The following is a 25,839-nucleotide window of genomic DNA, read 5'->3' as shown; positions in this document are numbered from 1 at the left end:
TTGTCACGACCGACGCCAGTCTGATGGGCTGGGGCGCGGTCTGGGGAGCCCTGAAAGCTCAGGGTCTTTGGTCTCGGGAAGAATCTCTTCTACCGATAAATATTCTGGAACTGAGAGCGATATTCAATACTCTCAAGGCTTGGCCTCAGCTAGCGAGGGCCAAGTTCATACGGTTTCAATCAGACAACATGACAACTGTTGCGTACATCAACCATCAGGGGGGAACAAGGAGTTCTCTAGCGATGGAAGAAGTGACCAAAATCATTCTATGGGCGGAGTCTCACTCCTGCCACCTGTCCGCTATCCACATCCCAGGAGTGGAAAATTGGGAAGCGGATTTTCTGAGTCGTCAGACATTGCATCCGGGGGAGTGGGAACTCCATCCGGAAATCTTTGCCCAAGTCACTCAGCTGTGGGGCATTCCAGACATGGATCTGATGGCCTCTCGTCAGAACTTCAAAGTTCCTTGCTACGGGTCCAGATCCAGGGATCCCAAGGCGGCTCTAGTGGATGCACTAGTAGCACCTTGGACCTTCAAACTAGCTTATGTGTTCCCGCCGTTTCCTCTCATCCCCAGGCTGGTAGCCAGGATCAATCAGGAGAGGGCGTCGGTGATCTTGATAGCTCCTGCGTGGCCACGCAGGACTTGGTATGCAGATCTGGTGAATATGTCATCGGCTCCACCTTGGAAGCTACCTTTGAGACGAGACCTTCTTGTTCAGGGTCCGTTCGAACATCCGAACCTGGTTTCACTCCAGCTGACTGCTTGGAGATTGAACGCTTGATCTTATCGAAGCGAGGGTTCTCAGATTCTGTTATCGATACTCTTGTCCAGGCCAGAAAGCCTGTAACTAGAAAAATTTACCACAAAATTTAGAAAAAATATATCTGTTGGTGTGAATCTAAAGGATTTCCTTGGGACAAGGTTAAGATTCCTAAGATTCTATCCTTCCTTCAAGAAGGATTGGAAAAAGGATTATCTGCAAGTTCCCTGAAGGGACAGATTTCTGCCTTGTCTGTGTTACTTCACAAAAAGCTGGCAGCTGTGCCAGATGTTCAAGCCTTTGTTCAGGCTCTGGTTAGAATTAAGCCTGTTTACAAACCTTTGACTCCTCCTTGGAGTCTCAATTTAGTTCTTTCAGTTCTTCAGGGGGTTCCGTTTGAACCCTTACATTCCGTTGATATTAAGTTATTATCTTGGAAAGTTTTGTTTTTAGTTGCAATCTCTTCTGCTAGAAGAGTTTCAGAATTATCTGCTCTGCAGTGTTCTCCTCCTTATCTGGTGTTCCATGCAGATAAGGTGGTTTTACGTACTAAGCCTGGTTTTCTTCCAAAAGTTGTTTCTAACAAAAACATTAACCAGGAGATTATCGTACCTTCTCTGTGTCCGAAACCAGTTTCAAAGAAGGAACGTTTGTTGCACAATTTGGATGTTGTTCGCGCTCTAAAATTCTATTTAGATGCTACAAAGGATTTTAGACAAACATCTTCTTTGTTTGTTGTTTATTCTGGTAAAAGGAGAGGTCAAAAAGCAACTTCTACCTCTCTCTCTTTTTGGATTAAAAGCATCATCAGATTGGCTTACGAGACTGCCGGACGGCAGCCTCCCGAAAGAATCACAGCTCATTCCACTAGGGCTGTGGCTTCCACATGGGCCTTCAAGAACGAGGCTTCTGTTGATCAGATATGTAGGGCAGCGACTTGGTCTTCACTGCACACTTTTACCAAATTTTACAAGTTTGATACTTTTGCTTCTTCTGAGGCTATTTTTGGGAGAAAGGTTTTGCAAGCCGTGGTGCCTTCCATTTAGGTGACCTGATTTGCTCCCTCCCTTCATCCGTGTCCTAAAGCTTTGGTATTGGTTCCCACAAGTAAGGATGACGCCGTGGACCGGACACACCTATGTTGGAGAAAACAGAATTTATGTTTACCTGATAAATTACTTTCTCCAACGGTGTGTCCGGTCCACGGCCCGCCCTGGTTTTTTTTTTTTAATCAGGTCTGATAATTTATTTTCTTTAACTACAGTCACCACGGTATCATATGGTTTCTCCTATGCAAATATTCCTCCTTAACGTCGGTCGAATGACTGGGGTAGGCGGAGCCTAGGAGGGATCATGTGACCAGCTTTGCTGGGCTCTTTGCCATTTCCTGTTGGGGAGGAGAATATCCCACAAGTAAGGATGACGCCGTGGACCGGACACACCGTTGGAGAAAGTAATTTATCAGGTAAACATAAATTCTGTTTTTCTTCACAAGGAAGAAGCCAGCTCCTGCAGGAGAGCAGGATTTGCGGATGATCCCCTGCGACAGAGCATCGGCAACATACTCCTCCATAGCACAATTCTCCGCAACAGACATAGGGTAAACCCGGCCCCGAGGAGGAATATCTCCGGGTTGTGGGTCAATGGCACAATCATAAGACCAGTGAGGAGGCAACGTAGCGGCACACACCTTGTCAAAAACGTCTAGGAACTCTCGGTACTCCTCTGGCAATTGAGATACCGAATAAGTGCACAAGACTTTAACTGGTTTCTGAAGACAAGTGGAAATACATTGTGGAAACCATGACAAAATTTCGGACCTGCGCCAGTCGAGACTGGGATTATGCATTTGGACCCAGGGATAACCCAGAACAACTGGAAAATGCAGAGACTTTCTCCAACATAGGTGTGTCCGGTGCACGGCGTCATCCTTACTTGTGGGATATTCTCTTCCCCAACAGGAAATGGCAAAGAGCCCAGCAAAGCTGGTCACATGATCCCTCCTAGGCTCCGCCTTCCCCAGTCATTCTCTTTGCCGTTGTACAGGCAACATCTCCACGGAGATGGCTTAGAGTTTTTTGGTGTTTAAATGTAGTTTTTATTCTTCAATCAAGAGTTTGTTATTTTAAAATAGTGCTGGTATGTACTATTTACTCTGAAACAGAAAAGAGATGAAGATTTCTGTTTGTAAGAGGAAAATGATTTTAGCAACCGTTACTAAAATCGATGGCTGTTTCCACACAGGACTGTTGAGAGGAATTAACTTCAGTTGGGGGAAACAGTGAGCAGACTTTTGCTGCTTGAGGTATGACACATTTCTAACAAGACTATGTAATGCTGGAAGCTGTCATTTTCCCTATGGGATCCGGTAAGCCATTTTTATTACATAAGAATAAAGGGCTTCACAAGGGCTTTTCAGACTGGTAGACATTTTCTGGGCTAAAACGATTGATATATAAGCATTTTTAATACTTCATAGCTTTGAGGAATTATTTTATTCTTGGGAATTATGTAAAATAACCGGCAGGCACTGTATTGGACACCTTTTTCTCTAGGGGCTTTCCCTGATCATAGGCAGAGCCTCATTTTCGCGCCTCTATTGCGCAGTTGTTTTTGGCAAGCATGACATGCAGATGCATGTGTGAGGAGCTCAGATACATAGAAAAAGCTTTCTGAAGGCGTCATTTGGTATCGTATTCCCCTTTGGGCTTGGTTGGATCTCAGCAAAGCGGATACCAGGGACTGTATAGGGGTTAAATATAAAAACGGCTCCGGTTCCGTTATTTTAAGAGTTAAAGCTTTCAAATTTGGTGTGCAATACTTTTAAGGCTTTAAGACACTGTGGTGAAATTTTGGTGTATTTTGAACAATTCCTTCATACTTTTTCACATTTACAGTAATAAAGTGTGTTCAGTTTAAAATTTAAAGTGACAGTAACGGTTTTATTTTAAAACGTTTTTTGTACTTTGTTATCAAGTTTATGCCTGTTTAACATGTCTGAACTATCAGATAGACTGTGTTCTGTATGTGGGGAAGCCAAGGTTCCTTCTCATTTAAATAGATGTGATTTATGTGACACAAAATTTAGAGAAAATGATGCCCAAGATGATTCCTCAAGTGAGGGGAGTAAGCATGGTACTGCATCATCCCCTCCTTCGTCTACGCCAGTCTTGCCCACACAGGAGGCCCCTAGTACATCTAGTGCGCCAATACTCCTTACTATGCAACAATTAACGGCTGTAATGGATAATTCTATCAAAAACATTTTAGCCAAAATGCCCACTTATCAGCGAAAGCGCGACTGCTCTGTTTTAGAAAATACTGAAGAGCATGAGGACGCTGATGATATTGGTTCTGAAGTGCCCCTACACCAGTCTGAGGGGGCCAGGGAGGTTTTGTCTGAGGGAGAAATTTCAGATTCAGGGAAAATTTCTCAACAAGCTGAACCTGATGTGATTACATTCAAATTTAAATTGGAACATCTCCGCGCTCTGCTTAAGGAGGTGTTATCTACTCTGGATGATTGTGAGAATTTGGTCATTCCAGAGAAATTATGTAAGATGGACAAGTTCCTAGAGGTCCCGGGGCCCCCCGAAGCTTTTCCTATACCCAAGCGGGTGGCGGACATTGTAAACAAAGAATGGGAAAGGCCCGGCATACCTTTCGTCCCTCCCCCTATATTTAAGAAATTGTTTCCTATGGTCGACCCCAGAAAGGACTTATGGCAGACAGTCCCCAAGGTCGAGGGGGCGGTTTCTACTCTAAACAAACGCACCACTATACCCATAGAAGATAGTTGTGCTTTCAAAGATCCTATGGATAAAAAATTAGAGGGTTTGCTTAAAAAGATGTTTGTTCAGCAAGGTTACCTTCTACAACCAATTTCATGCATTGTTCCTGTCACTACAGCAGCGTGTTTCTGGTTCGATGAACTAGAAAAGGCGCTCAATAAAGATTCTTCTTATGAGGAGATTTTGGACAGAATTCATGCTCTCAAATTGGCTAACTCTTTCACCTTAGACGCCACTTTGCAATTGGCTAGATTAGCGGCGAAAAATTCTGGGTTTGCTATTGTGGCGCGCAGAGCGCTTTGGCTAAAATCTTGGTCAGCGGATGCGTCTTCCAAGAACAAATTGCTTAACATTCCTTTCAAGGGGAAAACGCTGTTTGGCCCTGACTTGAAAGAGATTATTTCTGATATCACTGGGGGCAAGGGCCACGCCCTTCCTCAGGATAGGTCTTTCAAGGCCAAAAATAAACCAAATTTTCGTCCTTTTCGCAGAAACGGACCAGCCCCAAGTGCTACATCCTCTAAGCAAGAGGGTAATACTTCTCAAGCCAAGCCAGCCTGGAGGCCAATGCAAGGCTGGAACAAAGGTAAGCAGGCCAAGAAACCTGCCACTGCTACCAAGACAGCATGAGATGTTGGCCCCCGATCCAGGACCGGATCTGGTGGGGGGCAGACTCTCTCTCTTCGCTCAGGCTTGGGCAAGAGATGTTCTGGATCCTTGGGCGCTGGAAATAGTCTCCCAAGGTTATCTTCTGGAATTCAAGGGGCTTCCCCCAAGGGGGAGGTTCCACAGGTCTCAATTGTCTTCAGACCACATAAAAAAACAGGCATTCTTACATTGTGTAGAAGACCTGTTAAAAATGGGAGTGATTCATCCTGTTCCATTAGGAGAACAAGGGATGGGGTTCTACTCCAATCTGTTCATAGTTCCCAAAAAAGAGGGAACATTCAGACCAATCTTAGATCTCAAGATCCTAAACAAGTTTCTCAAGGTTCCATCGTTCAAAATGGAAACCATTCGAACAATTCTTCCTTCCATCCAGGAAGGTCAATTCATGACCACGGTGGATTTAAAGGATGCGTATCTACATATTCCTATCCACAAGGAACATCATCGGTTCCTAAGGTTCGCCTTTCTGGACAAGCATTACCAGTTTGTGGCACTTCCGTTCGGATTAGCCACTGCTCCAAGAATTTTCACAAAGGTACTAGGGTCCCTTCTAGCGGTGCTAAGACCAAGGGGCATTGCAGTAGTACCTTACTTGGACGACATTCTGATTCAAGCGTCGTCCCTTCCACAAGCAAAGGCTCACACGGACATTGTCCTGGCCTTTCTCAGATCTCACGGGTGGAAAGTGAACGTAGAAAAAAGTTCTCTATCTCCGTCAACAAGAGTTCCCTTCTTGGGAACAATAATAGACTCCTTAGAAATGAGGATTTTTCTGACAGAGGCCAGAAAATCAAAACTTCTAAACTCTTGTCAAGTACTTCATTCTGTTCCTCTTCCTTCCATAGCGCAGTGCATGGAAGTAATAGGTTTGATGGTCGCGGCAATGGACATAGTTCCTTTTGCGCGAATTCATCTGAGACCATTACAACTGTGCATGCTCAGTCAGTGGAATGGGGATTATACAGACTTGTCTCCGACGATACAAGTAGATCAGAGGACCAGAGATTCACTCCGTTGGTGGCTGTCCCTGGACAACCTGTCACAGGGGATGAGCTTCCGCAGACCAGAGTGGGTCATTGTCACGACCGACGCCAGTCTGGTGGGCTGGGGCGCGGTCTGGGGACTCCTGAAAGCTCAGGGTCTTTGGTCTCGGGAAGAATCTCTTCTCCCGATAAATATTCTGGAACTGAGAGCGATATTCAATGCTCTCAAGGCTTGGCCTCAGCTAGCAAAGGCCAAATTCATACGGTTTCAATCGGACAACATGACGACTGTTGCGTACATCAACCATCAGGGGGGAACAAGGAGTTCCCTGGCGATGGAAGAAGTGACCAAAATCATTCAATGGGCGGAGACTCACTCCTGCCACTTGTCTGCAATCCACATCCCAGGAGTGGAAAATTGGGAAGCGGATTTTCTGAGTCGTCAGACATTTTATCCGGGGGAGTGGGAACTCCATCCGGAAATCTTTGCCCAAATTACTCAGTTGTGGGGCATTCCAGACATGGATCTGATGGCCTCTCGTCAGAACTTCAAGGTTCCTTGCTACGGGTCCAGATCCAGGGATCCCAAGGCGACTCTAGTAGATGCACTAGTAGCACCTTGGACCTTCAAACTAGCTTATGTATTCCCACCGTTTCCTCTCATCCCCAGGCTGGTAGCCAGGATCAATCAGGAGAGGGCATCGGTGATCTTGATAGCTCCTGCGTGGCCACGCAGGACTTGGTATGCAGACCTGGTGAATATGTCATCGGCTCCACCATGGAAGCTACCTTTGAGACGGGACCTTCTTGTTCAAGGTCCGTTCGAACATCCGAATCTGGTCTCACTCCAACTGACTGCTTGGAGATTGAACGCTTGATTTTATCAAAGCGAGGGTTCTCAGATTCTGTCATTGATACTCTTGTTCAGGCCAGAAAGCCTGTAACTAGAAAAATCTACCATAAAATATGGAAAAAATATATCTGTTGGTGTGAATCTAAAGGATTCCCTTGGGACAAGATAAAAATTCCTAAGATTCTATCCTTTCTTCAAGAAGGTTTGGAGAAAGGATTATCTGCAAGTTCTTTGAAGGGACAGATTTCTGCTTTGTCTGTGTTACTTCACAAAAAGCTGGCAGCTGTGCCAGATGTTCAAGCCTTTGTTCAGGCTCTGGTTAGAATCAAGCCTGTTTACAAACCTTTGACTCCTCCTTGGAGTCTCAATTTAGTTCTTTCAGTTCTTCAGGGGGTTCCGTTTGAACCCTTACATTCCGTTGATATTAAGTTATTATCTTGGAAAGTTTTGTTTTTGGTTGCAATTTCTTCTGCTAGAAGAGTTTCAGAGTTATCTGATGTTCCATGCAGATAAGGTGGTTTTGCGTACCAAACCTGGTTTTTTTCCGAAAGTTGTTTCTAACAAAAACATTAACCAGGAGATAGTCGTGCCTTCTTTGTGTCCGAATCCAGTTTCAAAGAAGGAACGTTTGTTGCACAATTTGGATGTAGTTCGTGCTCTAAAATTCTATTTAGATGCTACAAAGGATTTTAGACAAACATCTTCCTTGTTTGTTGTTTATTCTGGTAAAAGGAGAGGTCAAAAAGCAACTTCTACCTCTCTCTCTTTTTGGCTTAAAAGCATCATCAGATTGGCTTACGAGACTGCCGGACGGCAGCCTCCTGAAAGAATCACAGCTCATTCCACTAGGGCCGTGGCTTCCACATGGGCCTTCAAGAACGAGGCTTCTGTTGATCAGATATGTAAGGCAGCGACTTGGTCTTCACTGCACACTTTTACTAAATTTTACAAATTTGATACTTTTGCTTCTTCTGAGGCTATTTTTGGGAGAAAGGTTTTGCAAGCCGTGGTGCCTTCCATTTAGGTGACCTGATTTGCTCCCTCCCTTCATCCGTGTCCTAAAGCTTTGGTATTGGTTCCCACAAGTAAGGATGACGCCGTGGACCGGACACACCTATGTTGGAGAAAACAGAATTTATGTTTACCTGATAAATTACTTTCTCCAACGGTGTGTCCGGTCCACGGCCCGCCCTGGTTTTTTAATCAGGTCTGATAATTTATTTTCTTTAACTACAGTCACCACGGTATCATATGATTTCTCCTATGCAAATATTCCTCCTTTACGTCGGTCGAATGACTGGGGAAGGCGGAGCCTAGGAGGGATCATGTGACCAGCTTTGCTGGGCTCTTTGCCATTTCCTGTTGGGGAAGAGAATATCCCACAAGTAAGGATGACGCCGTGGACCGGACACACCGTTGGAGAAAGTAATTTATCAGGTAAACATAAATTCTGTTTTTTCACCTGGAACAGGAGGCTTCCCCAAGCGCTCCTTGAAAGAGGGCCTCTCTCTGAGTCTGATGTCAATTAGGATCAAAAAAGACACCAATGCCTCGAGATCCTCTGGTAAATCTCTGGTAGCAACTTCGTCTTTAATCGCATCAGAGAGCCCATGAAAGAAGGCGACAACAAGGGCTTCATTGTTCCAACCTACCTCTGCGGCAAGCGTACGGAATTCAATGGCATACTGAGCAACAGATCTTGTACCTTGCTGAATGGACATGAGTTGTAAAGCAGGAGAGGAGGAGCGAGCCGGAACATCAAATATCTTTCGAAAGGAGGCCGCAAATTCAGGGTAATTTGAAATCACAGGTTTATTAGTCTCCCACAAGGGATAAGCCCAGGCAAGAGCTGTGTCAGAGACTAACAAGATGATAAATCCCACCTTAGCTCTGTCAGAGGGAAACTCCTGAGGTAACATCTCAAAGTAAATGCCCACCTGGTTCAAAAACCCTCTGCATTGAATAGGATCGCCTCCATATTGCTGAGGTAGAGGTGCAGAACCGGACATGCTCCTGGTAGGACTAGGTGCAGCAGCGGAAACAGGAGCAGCCACAACTTGCGGTACACTGGTCCAAATGTGCAGTGCTAGTCAGCAGGGTTTGCAGGGCTAGTGCAAATTCATCCAAGCGGTGATCCTGTTCATCCGTCCTGGAAATGATGGTAGATAAAGGTGGATTATTAGCACCATCAGGATTCATGGCCCCTGCGTAATGTCAGGGTGCCAGGAATTAGACTGAGACGAGAAGTGCAAAAATAATCACACCTTTATTAATAACAAAAAATAATAAAATGTCCACAAGTCAAACAACAAGCCAGGAGTCAAAGCCAGAGCTGGTAGTCAGCCGAGCCGAGTCAGGAGCCAAAGCGAGTAGTGAGACGAGCCGGAATCAGGAACAAGGAGAACAGCAGAGTCAGGAACAAGCCAGGGATCAGGAATACACAGGAACTGGAACTCACAAGCAGGTCTGAGACAACGCAAGGGCAAAGCATACTGAACAGAGGCCCTTTAAATAATAAGGGATAACATCACAATTCTGAGACTGCAAACTGTCTCACACGGATGATGTACACCAGTCTGGCCATATGAGGGCGTGCAGGAAATGAGCAGCATCAAACACTTTGCACCAGACTCAGCAAGAGAGGTGAGTAAAATGGCTGCCAGCAGCACATGGCAAACAAAGCAGGGAAAAAACCCTGACACTACGTACATACATACACACACTTGCACATATATACATATATACATACATACATACACCCTAGTGTGAATGTGGTGCAAATTGAGCCAGTGCAAGATGGTTATTTGTATTTTCCTAATCTGCTTACTCTTGAATTGACGTATTATTGGATGGAGATGATAAACTGACTCCTATCATGAGAGCGTTCTTGTGTACTTTTAACTAGAATTACATTAAAGGTTTGATTTACATTTTGTTTCCACACAAAGTTATGATTTTTATCTAAAAGTGTGTTTATTTTTTTGTTTAAGATCTGTCTGGATAGCACAAATACAACAGAAAAAGAATTGGACACAGTTGAAGTGTTGAAGGCAATTCAGAAAGCTAAAGAGGCAAAGAGCAAAATGAATAACTCTGATAAAAAGGTATATAGTGCAACTGGCTCTTTATGTTATTTAAAGGGACAAGAAACACAACATTTTTCTTTGCTGATTCAGATATTTCAAATGTACTTCTATTATGACATTTTCTTTTGTTCTCATGAACTTCATTGTTGAAGATCATTCATAGGTAGGGAAGCATGAATGTGTCATGAGCACTATTTAGCAGTATTTTTGCATCAGTGATATTAAAGGGACAGTACACAACGTGTAATTACAACCCACTGCTGATGTGTTCCTTCAGAATAACATATCAGTGAAACCTTAACGTTATCCTTTTTAATGTAGTTATTTTTCAATAGCCAAACTCCAACCACCATTTGCCTTATTTTGAGGAGCCAATCTCGACTTTAGCTATCAGACAACCACGCTAGTCACTGTCATAAAATTAGTATTAAAAGCATTTATTTGCAGTTGTTATTAGTTATAGCCAATTAGGGACAGATATTTAGTCAGCTGGTGCATTTCAAGTTCTGAGTATTAAAAATTGCTCAGTTTTCAGAGCGAAATTACATGAAAAGGGGAAAAAATAAATAATGTGAATATATTGCATAATTGTTTCATTACACAACTAAACATTTTATATAAAAATCTCAAGGTGTTTACTGTTCATTTATCAATTTAAACACTTTTGAGCTCTAGAGGACAGCAGTTTTTGCACAATGTATAAAATTGTTAAAAACATTATTGCTACACTGCTGCCCTGTTTTGCTCTAGAAACCTGCACACTACCTAACTTGGTGTGATCTTCAACAAAGTATGCAAGAAAATGTGATAATAAAAGTCAATTGGATATTTTTTTTAATTGTGTACTCTGAATTATGAACAAACAATTTCGTGTTTCATGTCCCTTTAAATGTTTTTAGTTAAAGGGAAATGGAAGTAAAACATAACATTTTATCTTTCATATAGGGAATTCAATTTAAAATAAAATATTTTGCTTTCAAAATTGCTTTTTTCCCCCCTTTATCTTGGTCTCCTTTGTTAAACTTGAAAGGTTTGATATTGTAATATAAAATGCTTAATTATGCATAGTAAACAACTTTGCAATATAATTTCATTATTTATTTTGCCCCCTTTTGCAGTAATTTAAGTCTGGAAATTGTGGATTTTCCAGTCATTACAACTGAAAGAGCATAACACTGCCACATTTCTGTTCCTAAAGGGATAAGAAACCCAAAAATGTTTTTTTTGTGATTCAGATAGAGCATATAGTAAAAAAATAAAAAAAGTTTCTAATTTACTTCTATTTTCAAATTTGCTTAGTTTCCATGATATTCTGTGTTGAAGAGATACCTACAGGAAATAGTGCTACCATCTAGTGCTCTTGCAAATGGATAACATTACTGCAAAACTGCTGCCATAAAGTGCTCCAGACGTAAGCTTCTGAGCTTACGTTCTTGCTTTTTAGCAAATGATACCATGAGAACATAGAACATGTGATAACAATCAGAGTCTATTGATATATTAATCTACTGTAAGACTGCAGTAAAATGATGAAGGCTTGGGAGTGTATATGTGTCTTGAGCAATATATAACAGATGTATTAGCAACAATGTAATACATATAGTGCTCAAGACATATGCACGCATCTGAGAATACCATAGTATGCTCTCATTGAAAGCAGCTAAATTTCAACAATTAACACCAAGTCAAAGAGGTACATTTGACAGTGGAAGTAAACTGGATTTCTTTCCTAAGATATGGAGAGTCTACAATGTCATTCAATTATTAGTGAGAATATCACTACTGGCCTCCATGAGGAGGCAAAGCGCACCACAGCAAAGCTGTTAAGTGTCACTCCCTTACCTACAATCCCCAGTCATTCTCTTTGCCTCTATCAATGGAGGAGGTGAAGTTTGATGTCTAAAAAAATGAATTCCTTTTTCGGGTACTTTTCCCTGCAAGCAAGGATTTGGGTTTAGCTGAATCCACATCAATCTCTTCAGTACAGTAGTGGTTGCTTTTAAGCAGTTAGGAAGTTGTGAGGTAGTCCTTGCTTTGTTTCCTAACACATTGCTGCCCATGGTACAGAAAGCCGGAGATGGTTACTGTGTTATTTCTTTTTCTACAAGTCTCTGTACGGAGTATGTGTCCTTACACGCCTTGTCAGCTGTCTTCCTGCCGGACAGCTAGACTGCACTTGCACTTCAGAAGAATATGTCATATTCAGTAGATGGGGACATTTTTAAAATCCTTTATACAGGATTTTATTTGGCAGTGGGAAAGCACATTGTGTATGTTGAGACTACGGGTTAATCTTGCCTTTATTGGGACGTTTTCCCTCCTTGGGCTAATTTTGTTGAAATACTTTATTAGTATGTGTGTGGCATATGTTTTATACAGGGATTTATGTAGAAACTTAAAATTTTGCAGTTGGTTTTCTTTGCTTGCTTAGCTAGCACAGGCTAACTGACAGACCGCTTAAGCGTTTGTGTAAATCAAGCTCCGGTGTTGTAGGCAGAGGGAAACGCGCGCCTTTTATTGCTGCATAATTTCCTCTCTCTGCCGGTAATGTGACTTCTCTCTGCTGTCGAATAATCACGGAGCGGAGTGGTGTCATTGAATTTCAGTCTCTTCAGTGTCAATCTACTATATGATCGTTTTAGAGACGTCTGGCAGCCAAATTGTGTATAATTGTTACTGTAAGGCACCTCAGCCTGTCTAAGGTGTAGGGGGCCTGATTGATTTATTATTTTAAATAATTTTTGCATAACGTTAAGCGGCTGTAGTATTAAAAATTCTTAAAGTGACAGTGTATTTAAAAAATTTCTACAATTTGAATTTTTTATTTAGTATCATGGACATGGACCATTTTGACAAATGCTTGTTATGGCTTGAGGTACAAATTGTTTTGCCTATGCAATTCTGTGCTGCATGCTTAGCTTGAACACTTCAATTTAAAGATAAACTGTTGCCCTCTGAGCCCAATGTCTCTCAGGATCATGCTGTTCAGGCAATGCCACAGCTTTTCTCTAAAATGTCCCAAGCCTCTATGGCGTCAAATACAGTGCCCTGCAGTTCCTCTCAGCCTCCTGGAGGAGTTTTTTTGCCTGCAGATTTTGCTGCACAGGTATCTTCTGCGGTATCTGCGGAATTATCTACTTTTCCTATGCTGGGAAAATGCATATGGAAAATTAGACATTCAGATAGTAAGGTTTCTGTTCCACCTACTGCTACGCAGGTTGCCCTCCCTCATAAGTCTGATGAGGAGGATACGTTGGTAGCCTCTGAGGGTGAAATCTCAGATTCGGACAGTATTATTCTTTTATCTGATACTGAAGAAGTAAACTTCAGATTTAAGCTTGAACACCTTCGTGTACTGTTAAAGGAGGAATTTGCTACTTTGGACGACTCCGATACTTCTGTCGTTGTCAAACCCTAAGAAATCTAGTAAACTTAAGATACTATGATGTTCCTTCCTCTGTAAAAGTTTTTCCTGTCCCAGACCGTGTGACAGAGATTATTTCACAGGAATGGGAGAAGCCAGGGATTCCTTTCTCCCCATCTCCTGTATTTAAAAAGATGTTCCCTGTTGCTGACTCCACTAAAGATTCTGGGCACACGGTGCCTAAAGTAGAAGGGGCTATTTCTACTCTGGCTAAGATAACTACGATCCCTATAGAGGATAGCTGCTCCCATGGACAAAAAAACTGGAAGCTTATTTGAAGAAGATGTATGTTCATCAAGGTCTTCAATAGCAACCTACAGTTTGTATTGCCACAGTAGCGCGGCATCTTATTGGTGCGACGCCTTGTCTGAATCAATTTTAGTAGAGACTCCGTTGGAGGAGATACAAGATAGGATTAAGGCTCCCAAACTAGTCAATTCCTTTATTTCTGATGCTAACATGCAAGTTATTAGACTGGGAGCCAAGATGTCTGGCTTCTCTGTCCTATCCTGTAGGGCATTGTGGCTACAATCTTGGTCAGCGGATGTTACATCTAAGTCTAAGCTTCTGGCACTTCCTTACAAGGGTAAGACCTTGTTCGGACCTGGTCTGGCAGAAATAATTTCTGATATTACGGGTGAAAAAGGGACTTTTCTACCACAAGACAAGAAGAACAGACTCAAAGGACGTCAAAGTAATTTTCGTTCCTTTCATAACTTCAAAGGTCAAAAGTCTTTGTCTCCCTCTTCCAAGCAGGAGCAGTCTGAGTCGATCATTTTTGGAATAAGGGGAAGCAATCAAAGAAACCCTCAGCTGAGTATAAGTCAAGGATCGGATCAAGTGTTGTGCAGACTTTCCCTGTTTGGTCAAGCATGGAGACAAAATGTCTCAGGTCCTTGGACGGTGGACATAGTATCTCAGGGTTACAAAATAGAATTCATAATTTTCCCTCCCGGAGGCAGATTCCACCTCTCAAGATTATCTGCAGACCAGTTTCAGGAACTTTCCTCCCTGGGAGTGATTGTTTCAGTTCCAGTAAGGGAACAGGGTCTAGGAGTCTATTCAAATCTGTTTGTGGTTCCCAAAAAAGAGGGAACTTTTCTACCCATTTTAGACTTAAAGTGCCACAACAAGTTCCTCACGGGTACCGTCCTTTAAAATGGAAACCATTCGTTCCATTCTTCCTTTGGTCCAAGAGGGTCAGTTCATGACGACCATAGACCTGAAGGATGCGTATCTTCAAGTTCCCACCCACAGGGATCATCACAAATTCCTGAGATTCGCATTTCTAGACAAACACTTTCAGTTTGTGGCTCTTCCGTTTGGACATGCCACAGCTCCCAGAATTTCTCAAAGGTTCTGGGGGCTCTCTTGGCAGTGATCAGGTCTCGGGGAATTACAGTGGCGCTATACCTGGACGACATATTGATTCAGGTACCATCTTTTCAACAAGCAAACTCTCATACAGAGATCTTGTTGTCTTTGCTACGTTCCCACGGTTAGAAAGTGAATCTGGAAAAGAGTTCCATTGTTCCAGCTACAAGGGTGGTTTTCTTAGGAACCATAATAGATTTCCTATCTATGAAAATTTTTATGAAGGAGGTCAGAAAATCCAAAATTCTCTCCTCTTGCCTCTCTCTTCAGTCTACTGTTCGGCCATCAGTGGCTCAATGTATGCAGGTAATTGGACTGATGGTCACTTCCATGGACATCATTCCCTTTACTCGATTTCATTTGAGAGCTCTGCAATTATGCATGCTCAGACAACGGAACGGAGACCAATTGCATCTGTCTGAGGATAAATCTAAACCAGTTGACAAGAGACTCTCTCCCGTGTTGGCTTTCTCAGGGCACATGCTTCCGGAGACCTTCCTGGTTGATTGTGACCATGGACACCAGCCTGCTAGGCTGGGGAGCAGTCTGGGACTCATTAAAGGTGCAGGGACTATGGACTCGGGAGGAGTCTGCTCTCCCCATAAACATCTTGGAGTTGAGAACGATTTTCAAGGCTCTGATGGCTTGGACTCAATTGTCTTTAGCTAGGTTTATCAGGTTTCAGTCGGACAACATCACCTCAGTGGCTTACATCAACCACCAGGGAGGAACTCGGAGTTCCTTAGCCATGAAGGAGGTGGCATGGATTATTCAGTGGGCAAAAGCTCACAATTGTCTATCTGCCATCCACATTCCTGGAGTGGACAACTGGGAGGCAGATTTCCTGAGCAGACAGACATTTCATCCCGGGGAGTGGGCTCTCCATCCGTAGGTGTTCTCCAGGTTAACCCTCACATGGGGGGGGTGCCTGAGTTGGATCTGATGGCGTCTCGTCAGAACGCCAAGCTTCCAAAGTACGGTTCAAGGTCAAGAGATCCTCAGACCTCTCTGATCGATGTTTTGGCGGTTCCTTGGGATTTCGGTCTAGCATACCTGTTTCCTCCGTTTGCGCTCCTTCCACAAGTTATTGCTTGTATCAAACAAAAGAGAGCATCAGTAATTCTAATAGCTCCTGCATGGCCTTGCAGGATCTGGTATGCAGACCTAGTGAAGATGTCATCTCGGCCGCCTTGGAGGTTGCCTCTGAGGAAGGACCTTCTAACTCAGGGTCCATTCCTCCATTCAAATCTTGTTTCTCTGAAGCTGACTGCTTGAAGATTGAATGCTTAGTTCTGTTTAAGCGTGGATTTTCTGAGTTGGTCATTGAGGACATGATCCAGGCTCACAAGCCTGTTACTCAAAAAATTTACCATAAGGTATGGCGTAAATACCTTTATTTGTGTGAATCTAAGGGCTACTCTTAGAGTAGGGTCAGGATTCCTAGAATTTTGTCTTTTCTCCAGGAAAGTCTTGTCAGTCAGTTCTCTGAAAGGCAGATGTGCGAGATGTTCAATCTTTTTGTCAGGCCCTGATCAGAATTGGGCCTGTGTTTAAACCTGTTGCTCCTCCTTGGAGCCTTAATCTTGTTCTTAAAGTTTTGCAGCAGGCTCCGTTTGAGCCAATGCATTCCATATATATTAAGTTGCTATCTTGGAAGGTTTTGTTTCTTATTGCTATCTCTTCTGCTCGGAGAGTTTCGGAACTCTCGGCTTTGCAGTGTGATTCGCTTTACCTTATCTTTCATGCCGATAAGGCGGTTCTTCGTACTAAATTGCGGTTTCTTCCTAAAGTGGTTTTTGATAGAAATATTAATCAGGAAATTGTTGTTCCTTCTCTCTGTCCCAATCCTCCTCATAAAGAACGTCTGTTGCACAACTTGGATGTTGTGCGTGCTGTAAAATTCTACCTACAGGCGACTAAGGATTTAAGCCAGTCTTCTGCCCTGTTTGTTTGTTTCTCAGGAAAGCGTAAGGGTCAGAAGGCTACTTCTACTTTTTTTTCCCTCTGGTTGAGAAGTATGATTTGTTTTGCTTATGAGACTGCTGGACAGCAGCCTCCTGAGATAATTACAGCTCAATCCACTAGGGCTGTCTCCTCTTCTTGGGCTTTCAAAAATAAATCTTCTGTGGAAGATTTGCAAGGCTGCAACTTGGTCCTCTCTGCATACTTTTTCCAAATTTGATGCTTTTGCCTCGGCTGAGGCCTCTTTTGGGAGAAAGGTTCTTCAAGCGGTGGTGCCTTCTGTTTAGGTCGGCCTGTCTTGTTCTCCCTCCCTGTTCATTCTGTGACCTCTAACTTGGGTATTGGTTCCCACTATAATTGAAAGACGTTGTGGACTCTCCATATCTTAGGAAAGAAAACAAAATGTATGCTTACCTAATAAATTTATTTCCGGATATGGAGAGTCCACGACCCCACCCTTTATTAAGACAGTTCTTTTTTACTAAACCTCAGGCACCTCTGCACATTTGTGGTGTTCCTTTTCCATTTCCCTTCGGTCGAATGACTGGGGATTATGGGTAAGGGAGTGACACTTAACTTCTTTGCTGTGGTGCTCTTTGCCTCCTCCTGGTGGCCAGTAGTGATATTCCCACTAGTAATTGAATGACGTTGCGGGTTCTCTATATCCGAAAGAAATTTATCAGGTAAACATAAATTTATTTTTTTCTGTATGCTGTTTAAATAATGAAAATTTGAATATCATATTTCCGTTTTCCTTTAATATCATATTTCCGTGTTTCTTTAATATATATTATTATATTTTTCTTATGTAGAATTTGTGACTTACATGCAAGTCATTTTCTGTTAATGACTTGCATGTAAGTCACAAATTCTACATAAGAAAAATATAATAATACAGCAAAGCAGTTAAAGGAATTAGTTGTAATTGCACAACAATTCAGAGACATTGTATAGAATATTCGTTTTTTTTAAGTTTTCTTTTGTATGTGTTGCAAAATATTTTTGTTTATGGAAAATGTTTGTTTGCTAAGTAGCTGAACCCTAAACAAACTGCATCTGTTTGTGTTGCAAAGACGTATATCAAAATTGAACTGTGCATGAATACATTTAATTTCTTCTGTTAAGTGTGATCAGTCCACGGGTCATCATTACTTGTGGGATATTATCTGCTCCCCTACAGGAAGTGCAAGAGGATTCACCCAGCAGAGTTGCTATATAGCTCCTCCCCTCTACGTCACCTCCAGTCATTCTCTTGCACCCAGCAACTAGATAGGTCGTGTGAGAGGACTATGGTGATTATACTTAGTTTTATATCTTCAATCAAAAGTTTGTTATTTTAAAATAACACCGGAGTGTGTTATTACCTCTCTGGCAGAGTTTGAGGAAGAATCTACCAGAGTTTTTGCTATGATTTTAGCCGGAGTAGTTAAGATCATATTGCTGTTCTCGGCCATCTGAGGAGTGAGGTAAACTTCAGATCAGGGGACAGCGGGCAGATGAATCTGCATAGAGGTATGTAGCAGTTTTTATTTTCTGACAATGGAATTGATGAGAAAATCCTGCCATACCGATATAATGTCATGTATGTATACTTTACACTTCAGTATTCTGGGGAATGGTAATTCACTAGAATTACACTGTAAGAAAGACATAAAGCTGTTTAATAACTAGAGATTATGTTTAATGTTTTTGCTGGAATGTAAAATCGTTTTCATTTACTGAGGTACTGAGTGAATAAATGTTTGGGCACTATTTTTCCACTTGGCAGTTGCTTAAATCTGTTTTTTCTGTCAGTTTCTGTTCTCCCTCACTGCTGTGTGTGTGGGGGAGGGGCGCTTTTACTATGCATCAAATATTTCTCTCAGCAGAGCTGTGAGAATTATAGTTTGACTGAGATAAAAACGTTTATTCTGTAATTTGTTTCCTGCTTTCAGAAATTGTTATCTTTGCTAATGGGATTAAACCTTTGCTAAAGTTGTGTTGTTTAATTGCTGAGGGGAACAATCCTTTGCTAAAACTGTATATTCTGACAAAGATTGATGCTATAACTTAATTATTTTAACTGTTATAATTTTTTTCTGTGCTTCTTAAAGGCACAGTTCGTTTTCATATTATTTGTAAATTACTTTGAAAAGTATTTTCAAGTTGCTGTTTATTTGCTAGTGTGTTAAACATGTCTGATTCAGAGGAATATCTCTGTGCTATATGTGTTAATGCCAAAGTGGAGCCCAATAGAAATTTATGTACTAAATGTATTGATGCTACTTTAAAAAACAGTCAATCTGTACAAATTGAACATATTTCACCAAACAACGAGGGGAGAGTTATGCCGACTAACTCGCCTCACGTGTCAGTACCTGCATCTCCCGCTCAGGAGGTGCGTGATATTGTAGCGCCGAGTACATCTGGGCGGCCATTACAAATCACATTACAAGATATGGCTACTGTTATGACTGAAGTTTTGGCTAAACTAACAGAACTAAGAGGTAAACGTGATCACTCTGGGGTGAGAACAGAGTGCGCTGATAATGCAAGGGCCATGTCTGATACTGCGTCACAGTTTGCAGAACGTGAAGACGGAGAGCTTCATTCTGTGGGTGACGGTTCTGATCCAAATAAACTGGACTCAGACATTTCAAATTTTAAATTTAAGCTTGAGAACCTCCGTGTGTTACTAGGGGAGGTATTAGCGGCTCTGAATGATTGTAACACAGTTGCAATCCCAGAGAAAATGTGTAGGTTGGATAAATATTTTGCGGTACCGACGAGTACTGACGTTTTTCCTATACCTAAGAGACTTACTGACATTGTTACTAAGGAGTGGGATAGACCCGGTGTGCCTTTCTCACCCCCTCCTATATTCAGAAAGATGTTTCCAATAGACGCCGCCACACGGGACTTATGGCAAATGGTCCCTAAGGTGGAGGGAGCAGTTTCTACTTTAGCTAAGCGTACCACTATCCCAGTGGAGGATAGCTGTGCTTTTTCAGATCCAATGGATAAAAAATTAGAGGGTTACCTTAAGAAAATGTTTGTTCAACAAGGGTTTATATTGCAACCTCTTGCATGTATTGCGCCTGTCACGGCTGCAGCAGCATTTTGGTTTGAGTCTCTGGAAGAGACACTTCAATCATCCACACTAGATGACATCACACACAAACTTAAATTCCTTAAGTTGGCTAATTCATTTATTTCAGATGCCGTAGTACATTTAACTAAACTTGCGGCTAAAAATTCAGGATTCGCCATTCAGGCACGCAGAGCTCTGTGGCTGAAATCCTGGTCAGCTGATGTTACGTCTAAATCTAAATTGCTTAATATTCCTTTCAAAGGGCAGACCTTATTCGGGCCCGGCTTGAAAGAGATTATTGCTGACATTACAGGAGGTAAAGGTCATGCCCTGCCTCAGGACAAGGCCAAAGCCAAGGCTAGACAGTCCAATTTCTTTCATGTAATTAACAAGAGTCCATGAGCTAGTGACGTATGGGATATACATTCCTACCAGGAGGGGCAAAGTTTCCCAAACCTTAAAATGCCTATAAATACACCCCTCACCACACCCACAAATCAGTTTTACAAACTTTGCCTCCAAGGGAGGTGGTGAAGTAAGTTTGTGCTAGATTCTACGTTGATATGCGCTCCGCAGCAAGTTGGAGCCCGGTTTTCCTCTCAGCGTGCAGTGAATGTCAGAGGGATGTGAGGAGAGTATTGCCTATTGAATGCAGTGATCTCCTTCTACGGGGTCTATTTCATAAGGTTCTCTGTTATCGGTCGTAGAGATTCATCTCTTACCTCCCTTTTCAGATCGACGATATACTCTTATATTTACCATTTCCTCTACTGATTCTCGTTTCAGTACTGGTTTGGCTTTCTACAAACATGTAGATGAGTGTCCTGGGGTAAGTAAGTCTTATTTTCTGTGACACTCTAAGCTATGGTTGGGCACTTTATTTATAAAGTTCTAAATATATGTATTCAAACATTTATTTGCCTTGACTCAGAATGTTCAACTTTCCTTATTTCCAGACAGTCAGTTTCATATTTGGGATTATGCTTTAAATTATCATATTTTTTCTTACCTCAAAATTTGACTTTTTTCCCTGTGGGCTGTTAGGCTCGCGGGGGCTGAAAATGCTTCATTTTATTGTGTCATTCTTGGCGCGGACTTTTTTGGCGCAAAAATTCTTTTCCGTTTCCGGCGTCATACGTGTCGCCGGAAGTTGCGTCATTTTTGACTTTATTTTGCGCCAAAAATGTCGGCGTTCCGGATGTGGCGTCATTTTTGGCGCCAAAAGCATTTAGGCGCCAAATAATGTGGGCGTCTTATTTGGCGCCAAAAAATATGGGCGTCGCTTTTGTCTCCACATTATTTCAGTCTCATTTTTCATTTGCTTCTGGTTGCTAGAAGCTTGATGTTTGGCATTTTTTTCCCATTCCTGAAACTGTCTTATAAGGAATTTGATCTATTTTGCTTTATATGTTGTTTTTTCTCTTACATATTGCAAGATGTCTCACGTTGCATCTGAGCCAGAAGATACTACAGGAAAACCACTGCCTGCTGGATCTACCAAAGCTAAGTGTATCTGCTGTAAACTTTTGGTAGCTATTCCTCCAGCTGTTGTTTGTAATAATTGTCATGACAAACTTGTTAAAGCAGATAATATTTCCTTTAGTGATGTACCATTGCCTGTTGCAGTTCCCTCAACATCTAAGGTGCAGAATGTTCCTGATAACATAAGAGATTTTGTTTCTGAATCCATAAAGAAGGCTTTGTCTGTTATTTCTCCTTCTAGTAAACGTAAAAAGTCTTTTAAATCTTCTCTCTCTACAGATGAATTTTTAAATGAACACCATCATTCTGATTCTTTGGACTCTTCTGGTTCAGAGGATTCTGTCTCAGAGATTGATGCTGATAAATCTTCATATTTATTTAAGATGGAATTTATTCGCTCTTTACTTAAAGAAGTACTAATTGCTTTAGAAATAGAGGATTCTAGTCCTCTTGATACTAATTCTATACGTTTGGATAAGGTTTTTAAAGCTCCTGCGGTTATTCCAGAAGTCTTTCCTGTTCCTAATGCTATTTCTGCAGTAATTGCTAAGGAATGGGATAAATTGGGTAATTCATTTACTCCTTCTAAACGTTTTAAGCAATTATATCCTGTTCCGCCTGACAGGTTAGAATTTTGGGACAAAATCCCTAAAGTTGATGGGGCTATTTCTACCCTTGCTAAACGTACTACCATTCCTACGTCAGATGGTACCTCGTTTAAAGATCCTTTAGATAGAAAAATTGAATCTTTTCTAAGAAAAGCTTATCTATGTTCAGGTAATCTTCTTAGACCTGCTATATCATTGGCTGATGTTGCTGCAGCTTCAACTTTTTGGTTGGAAACTCTAGCGCAACAAGTAACAAATCGTGATTCTCATGATATTATTATTCTTCTCCAGCATGCTAATAATTTCATCTGTGATGCCATTTTTGATATTATTAGAGTTGATGTTAGATTTATGTCTCTGGCTATCTTAGCCAGAAGAGCTTTATGGCTTAAGACTTGGAATGCTGATATGGCTTCTAAATCAACTCTACTTTCCATTTCTTTCCAGGGAAACAAATTATTTGGTTCTCAGTTGGATTCTATTATTTCAACTGTTACTGGTGGGAAAGTAACTTTTTTACCACAGGATAAAAAGTCTAAAGGTAAAAACAGGGCTAACAATCGTTTTCGTTCCTTTCGTTTCAACAAAGAACAAAAGCCTGATCCTTCGTCCTCAGGAGCAGTTTCAGTTTGGAAACCATCTCCAGTCTGGAATAAATCCAAGCCTGCTAGAAAGGCAAAGCCTGCTTCTAAGTTCACATGAAGGTACGGCCCTCATTCCAGTTCAGCTGGTAGGGGGCAGGTTACGTTTTTTCAAAGAAATTTGGATCAATTCTGTTCACAATCTTTGGATTCAGAACATTGTTTCAGAAGGGTACAGAATTGGTTTCAAGATGAGACCTCCTGCAAAGAGATTTTTTCTTTCCCATGTCCCAGTAAATCCAGTGAAAGCTCAAGCATTTCTGAATTGTGTTTCAGATCTAGAGTTGGCTGGAGTAATTATGCCAGTTCCAGTTCCGGAACAGGGGATGGGGTTTTATTCAAATCTCTTCATTGTACCAAAGAAGGAGAATTCCTTCAGACCAGTTCTGGATCTAAAATTATTGAATCGTTATGTAAGGATACCAACGTTCAAGATGGTAACTGTAAGGACTATATTGCCTTTTGTTCAGCAAGGGAATTATATGTCCACAATAGATTTACAGGATGCATATCTGCATATTCCAATTCATCCAGATCATTATCAGTTCCTGAGATTCTCTTTTCTAGACAAGCATTACCAATTTGTGGCTCTACCGTTTGGCCTTGCTACAGCTCCAAGAATTTTCACAAAGATTCTCGGTGCCCTTCTGTCTGTAATCAGAGAACAGGGTATTGTGGTATTTCCTTATTTGGACGATATCTTGGTACTTGCTCCGTCTTTACATTTAGCAGAGTCTCATACGAATCGACTTGTGTTGTTTCTTCAAGATCATGGTTGGAGGATCAATTTACCAAAAAGTTCTTTGATTCCTCAAACAAGGGTAACCTTTCTGGGTTTCCAGATAGATTCAGTGTCCATGACTTTGTCTTTAACAGACAAGAGACGTCTAAAATTGATTACAGCCTGTCGAAACCTTCAGTCTCAATCATTCCCTTCGGTAGCCTTATGCATGGAAATTCTAGGTCTTATGACTGCTGCATCGGACGCGATCCCCTTTGCTCGTTTTCACATGCAACCTCTTCAGCTCTGTATGCTGAACCAATGGTGCAGGGATTACACGAAGATATATCAATTAATATCTTTAAAACCGATTGTTCGGCACTCTCTAACGTGGTGGACAGATCACCATCGTTTAATTCAGGGGGCTTCTTTTGTTCTTCCGACCTGGACTGTAATTTCAACAGATGCAAGTCTCACAGGTTGGGGAGCTGTGTGGGGATCTCTGACGGCACAAGGAGTTTGGGAATCTCAGGAGGTGAGATTACCGATCAATATCTTGGAACTCCGTGCAGTTTTCAGAGCTCTTCAGTTTTGGCCTCTTCTGAAGAGAGAATCGTTCATTTGTTTTCAGACAGACAATGTCACAACTGTGGCATACATCAATCATCAAGGAGGGACTCACAGTCCTCTGGCTATGAAAGAAGTATCTCGAATTTTGGTTTGGGCGGAATCCAGCTCCTGTCTAATCTCTGCGGTTCATATCCCAGGTGTAGACAATTGGGAAGCGGATTATCTCAGTCGCCAAACGTTGCATCCGGGCGAATGGTCTCTTCACCCAGAGGTATTTCTTCAGATTGTTCAATTGTGGGGGCTTCCAGAGATAGATCTGATGGCCTCTCATCTAAACAAGAAACTTCCCAGGTATCTGTCCAGATCCCGGGATCCTCAGGCGGAGGCAGTGGATGCATTATCACTTCCTTGGAAGTATCATCCTGCCTATATCTTTCCGCCTCTAGTTCTTCTTCCAAGAGTAATCTCCAAGATTCTGAGGGAATGCTCGTTTGTTCTGCTAATAGCTCCGGCATGGCCTCACAGGTTTTGGTATGCGGATCTTGTCCGGATGGCATCTTGCCAGCCATGGACTCTTCCGTTAAGACCAGACCTTCTGTCACAAGGTCCTTTTTTCCATCCGGATCTGAAATCCTTAAATTTAAAGGTATGGAGATTGAACGCTTGATTCTTGGTCATAGAGGTTTCTCTGACTCCGTGATTAATACTATGTTACAGGCTCGTAAATCTGTATCTCGAGAGATATATTATAGAGTCTGGAAGACTTATATTTCTTGGTGTCTTTCTCATAATTTTTCTTGGCATTCTTTTAGAATACCGAGAATTTTACAGTTTCTTCAGGATGGTTTAGATAAGGGTTTGTCCGCAAGTTCTTTGAAAGGACAAATCTCCGCTCTTTCTGTTCTTTTTCACAGAAAGATTGCTATTCTTCCTGATATTCATTGTTTTGTACAAGCTTTGGTTCGTATAAAACCTGTCATTAAGTCAATTTCTCCTCCTTGGAGTTTGAATTTGGTTCTGGGAGCTCTTCAAGCTCCTCCGTTTGAACCTATGCATTCATTGGACATTAAATTACTTTCTTGGAAAGTTTTGTTCCTTTTGGCCATCTCTTCTGCTAGAAGAGTTTCTGAATTATCTGCTCTTTCGTGTGAGTCTCCTTTTCTGATTTTTCATCAGGATAAGGCGGTGTTGCGAACTTCTTTTGAATTTTTACCTAAAGTTGTGAATTCCAACAACATTAGTAGAGAAATTGTGGTTCCTTCATTATGTCCTAATCCTAAGAATTCTAAGGAGAAATCATTGCATTCTTTGGATGTTGTTAGAGCTTTGAAATATTATGTTGAAGCTACGAAATCTTTCCGTAAGACTTCTAGTCTATTTGTTATCTTTTCCGGTTCTAGGAAAGGCCAGAAAGCTTCTGCCATTTCTTTGGCATCTTGGTTGAAATCTTTAATTCATCTTGCCTATGTTGAGTCGGGTAAAATTCCGCCTCAAAGAATTACAGCTCATTCTACTAGGTCAGTATCTACTTCCTGGGCGTTTAGGAATGAAGCTTCGGTTGACCAGATCTGCAAAGCAGCAACTTGGTCCTCTTTTCATACTTTTACTAAATTCTACCATTTTGATGTATTTTCTTCTTCTGAAGCAGTTTTTGGTAGAAAAGTTCTTCAGGCAGCGGTTTCAGTTTGAATCTTCTGCTTATGTTTTTTGTTAAACTTTATTTTGGGTGTGGATTATTTTCAGCAGGAATTGGCTGTCTTTATTTTATCCCTCCCTCTCTAGTGACTCTTGTGTGGAAAGATCCACATCTTGGGTAGTCATTATCCCATACGTCACTAGCT

General features: G+C 41.8%; 1 protein-coding gene across 1 annotated transcript in view; it reads left to right on the top strand.

Annotated features, from left to right (window-relative positions):
* Window positions 1–25,839, top strand: part of NISCH (nischarin) — a 670,823-nt gene that overhangs the window by 226,349 nt on the left and 418,635 nt on the right. The window contains 1 exon segment of the mRNA XM_053721022.1: window positions 10,051–10,164. Coding sequence (XP_053576997.1) covers window positions 10,051–10,164 — 114 coding nt within the window.

The sequence above is a fragment of the Bombina bombina genome, chromosome 7 (genome assembly GCF_027579735.1).
Source record: "Bombina bombina isolate aBomBom1 chromosome 7, aBomBom1.pri, whole genome shotgun sequence".
Classification (NCBI taxonomy): Eukaryota; Metazoa; Chordata; class Amphibia; order Anura; family Bombinatoridae; genus Bombina; species Bombina bombina.
The sequence above is the reverse complement of the archived record's forward strand: the minus strand, read 5'-3'. Positions and strand labels throughout refer to the sequence as shown.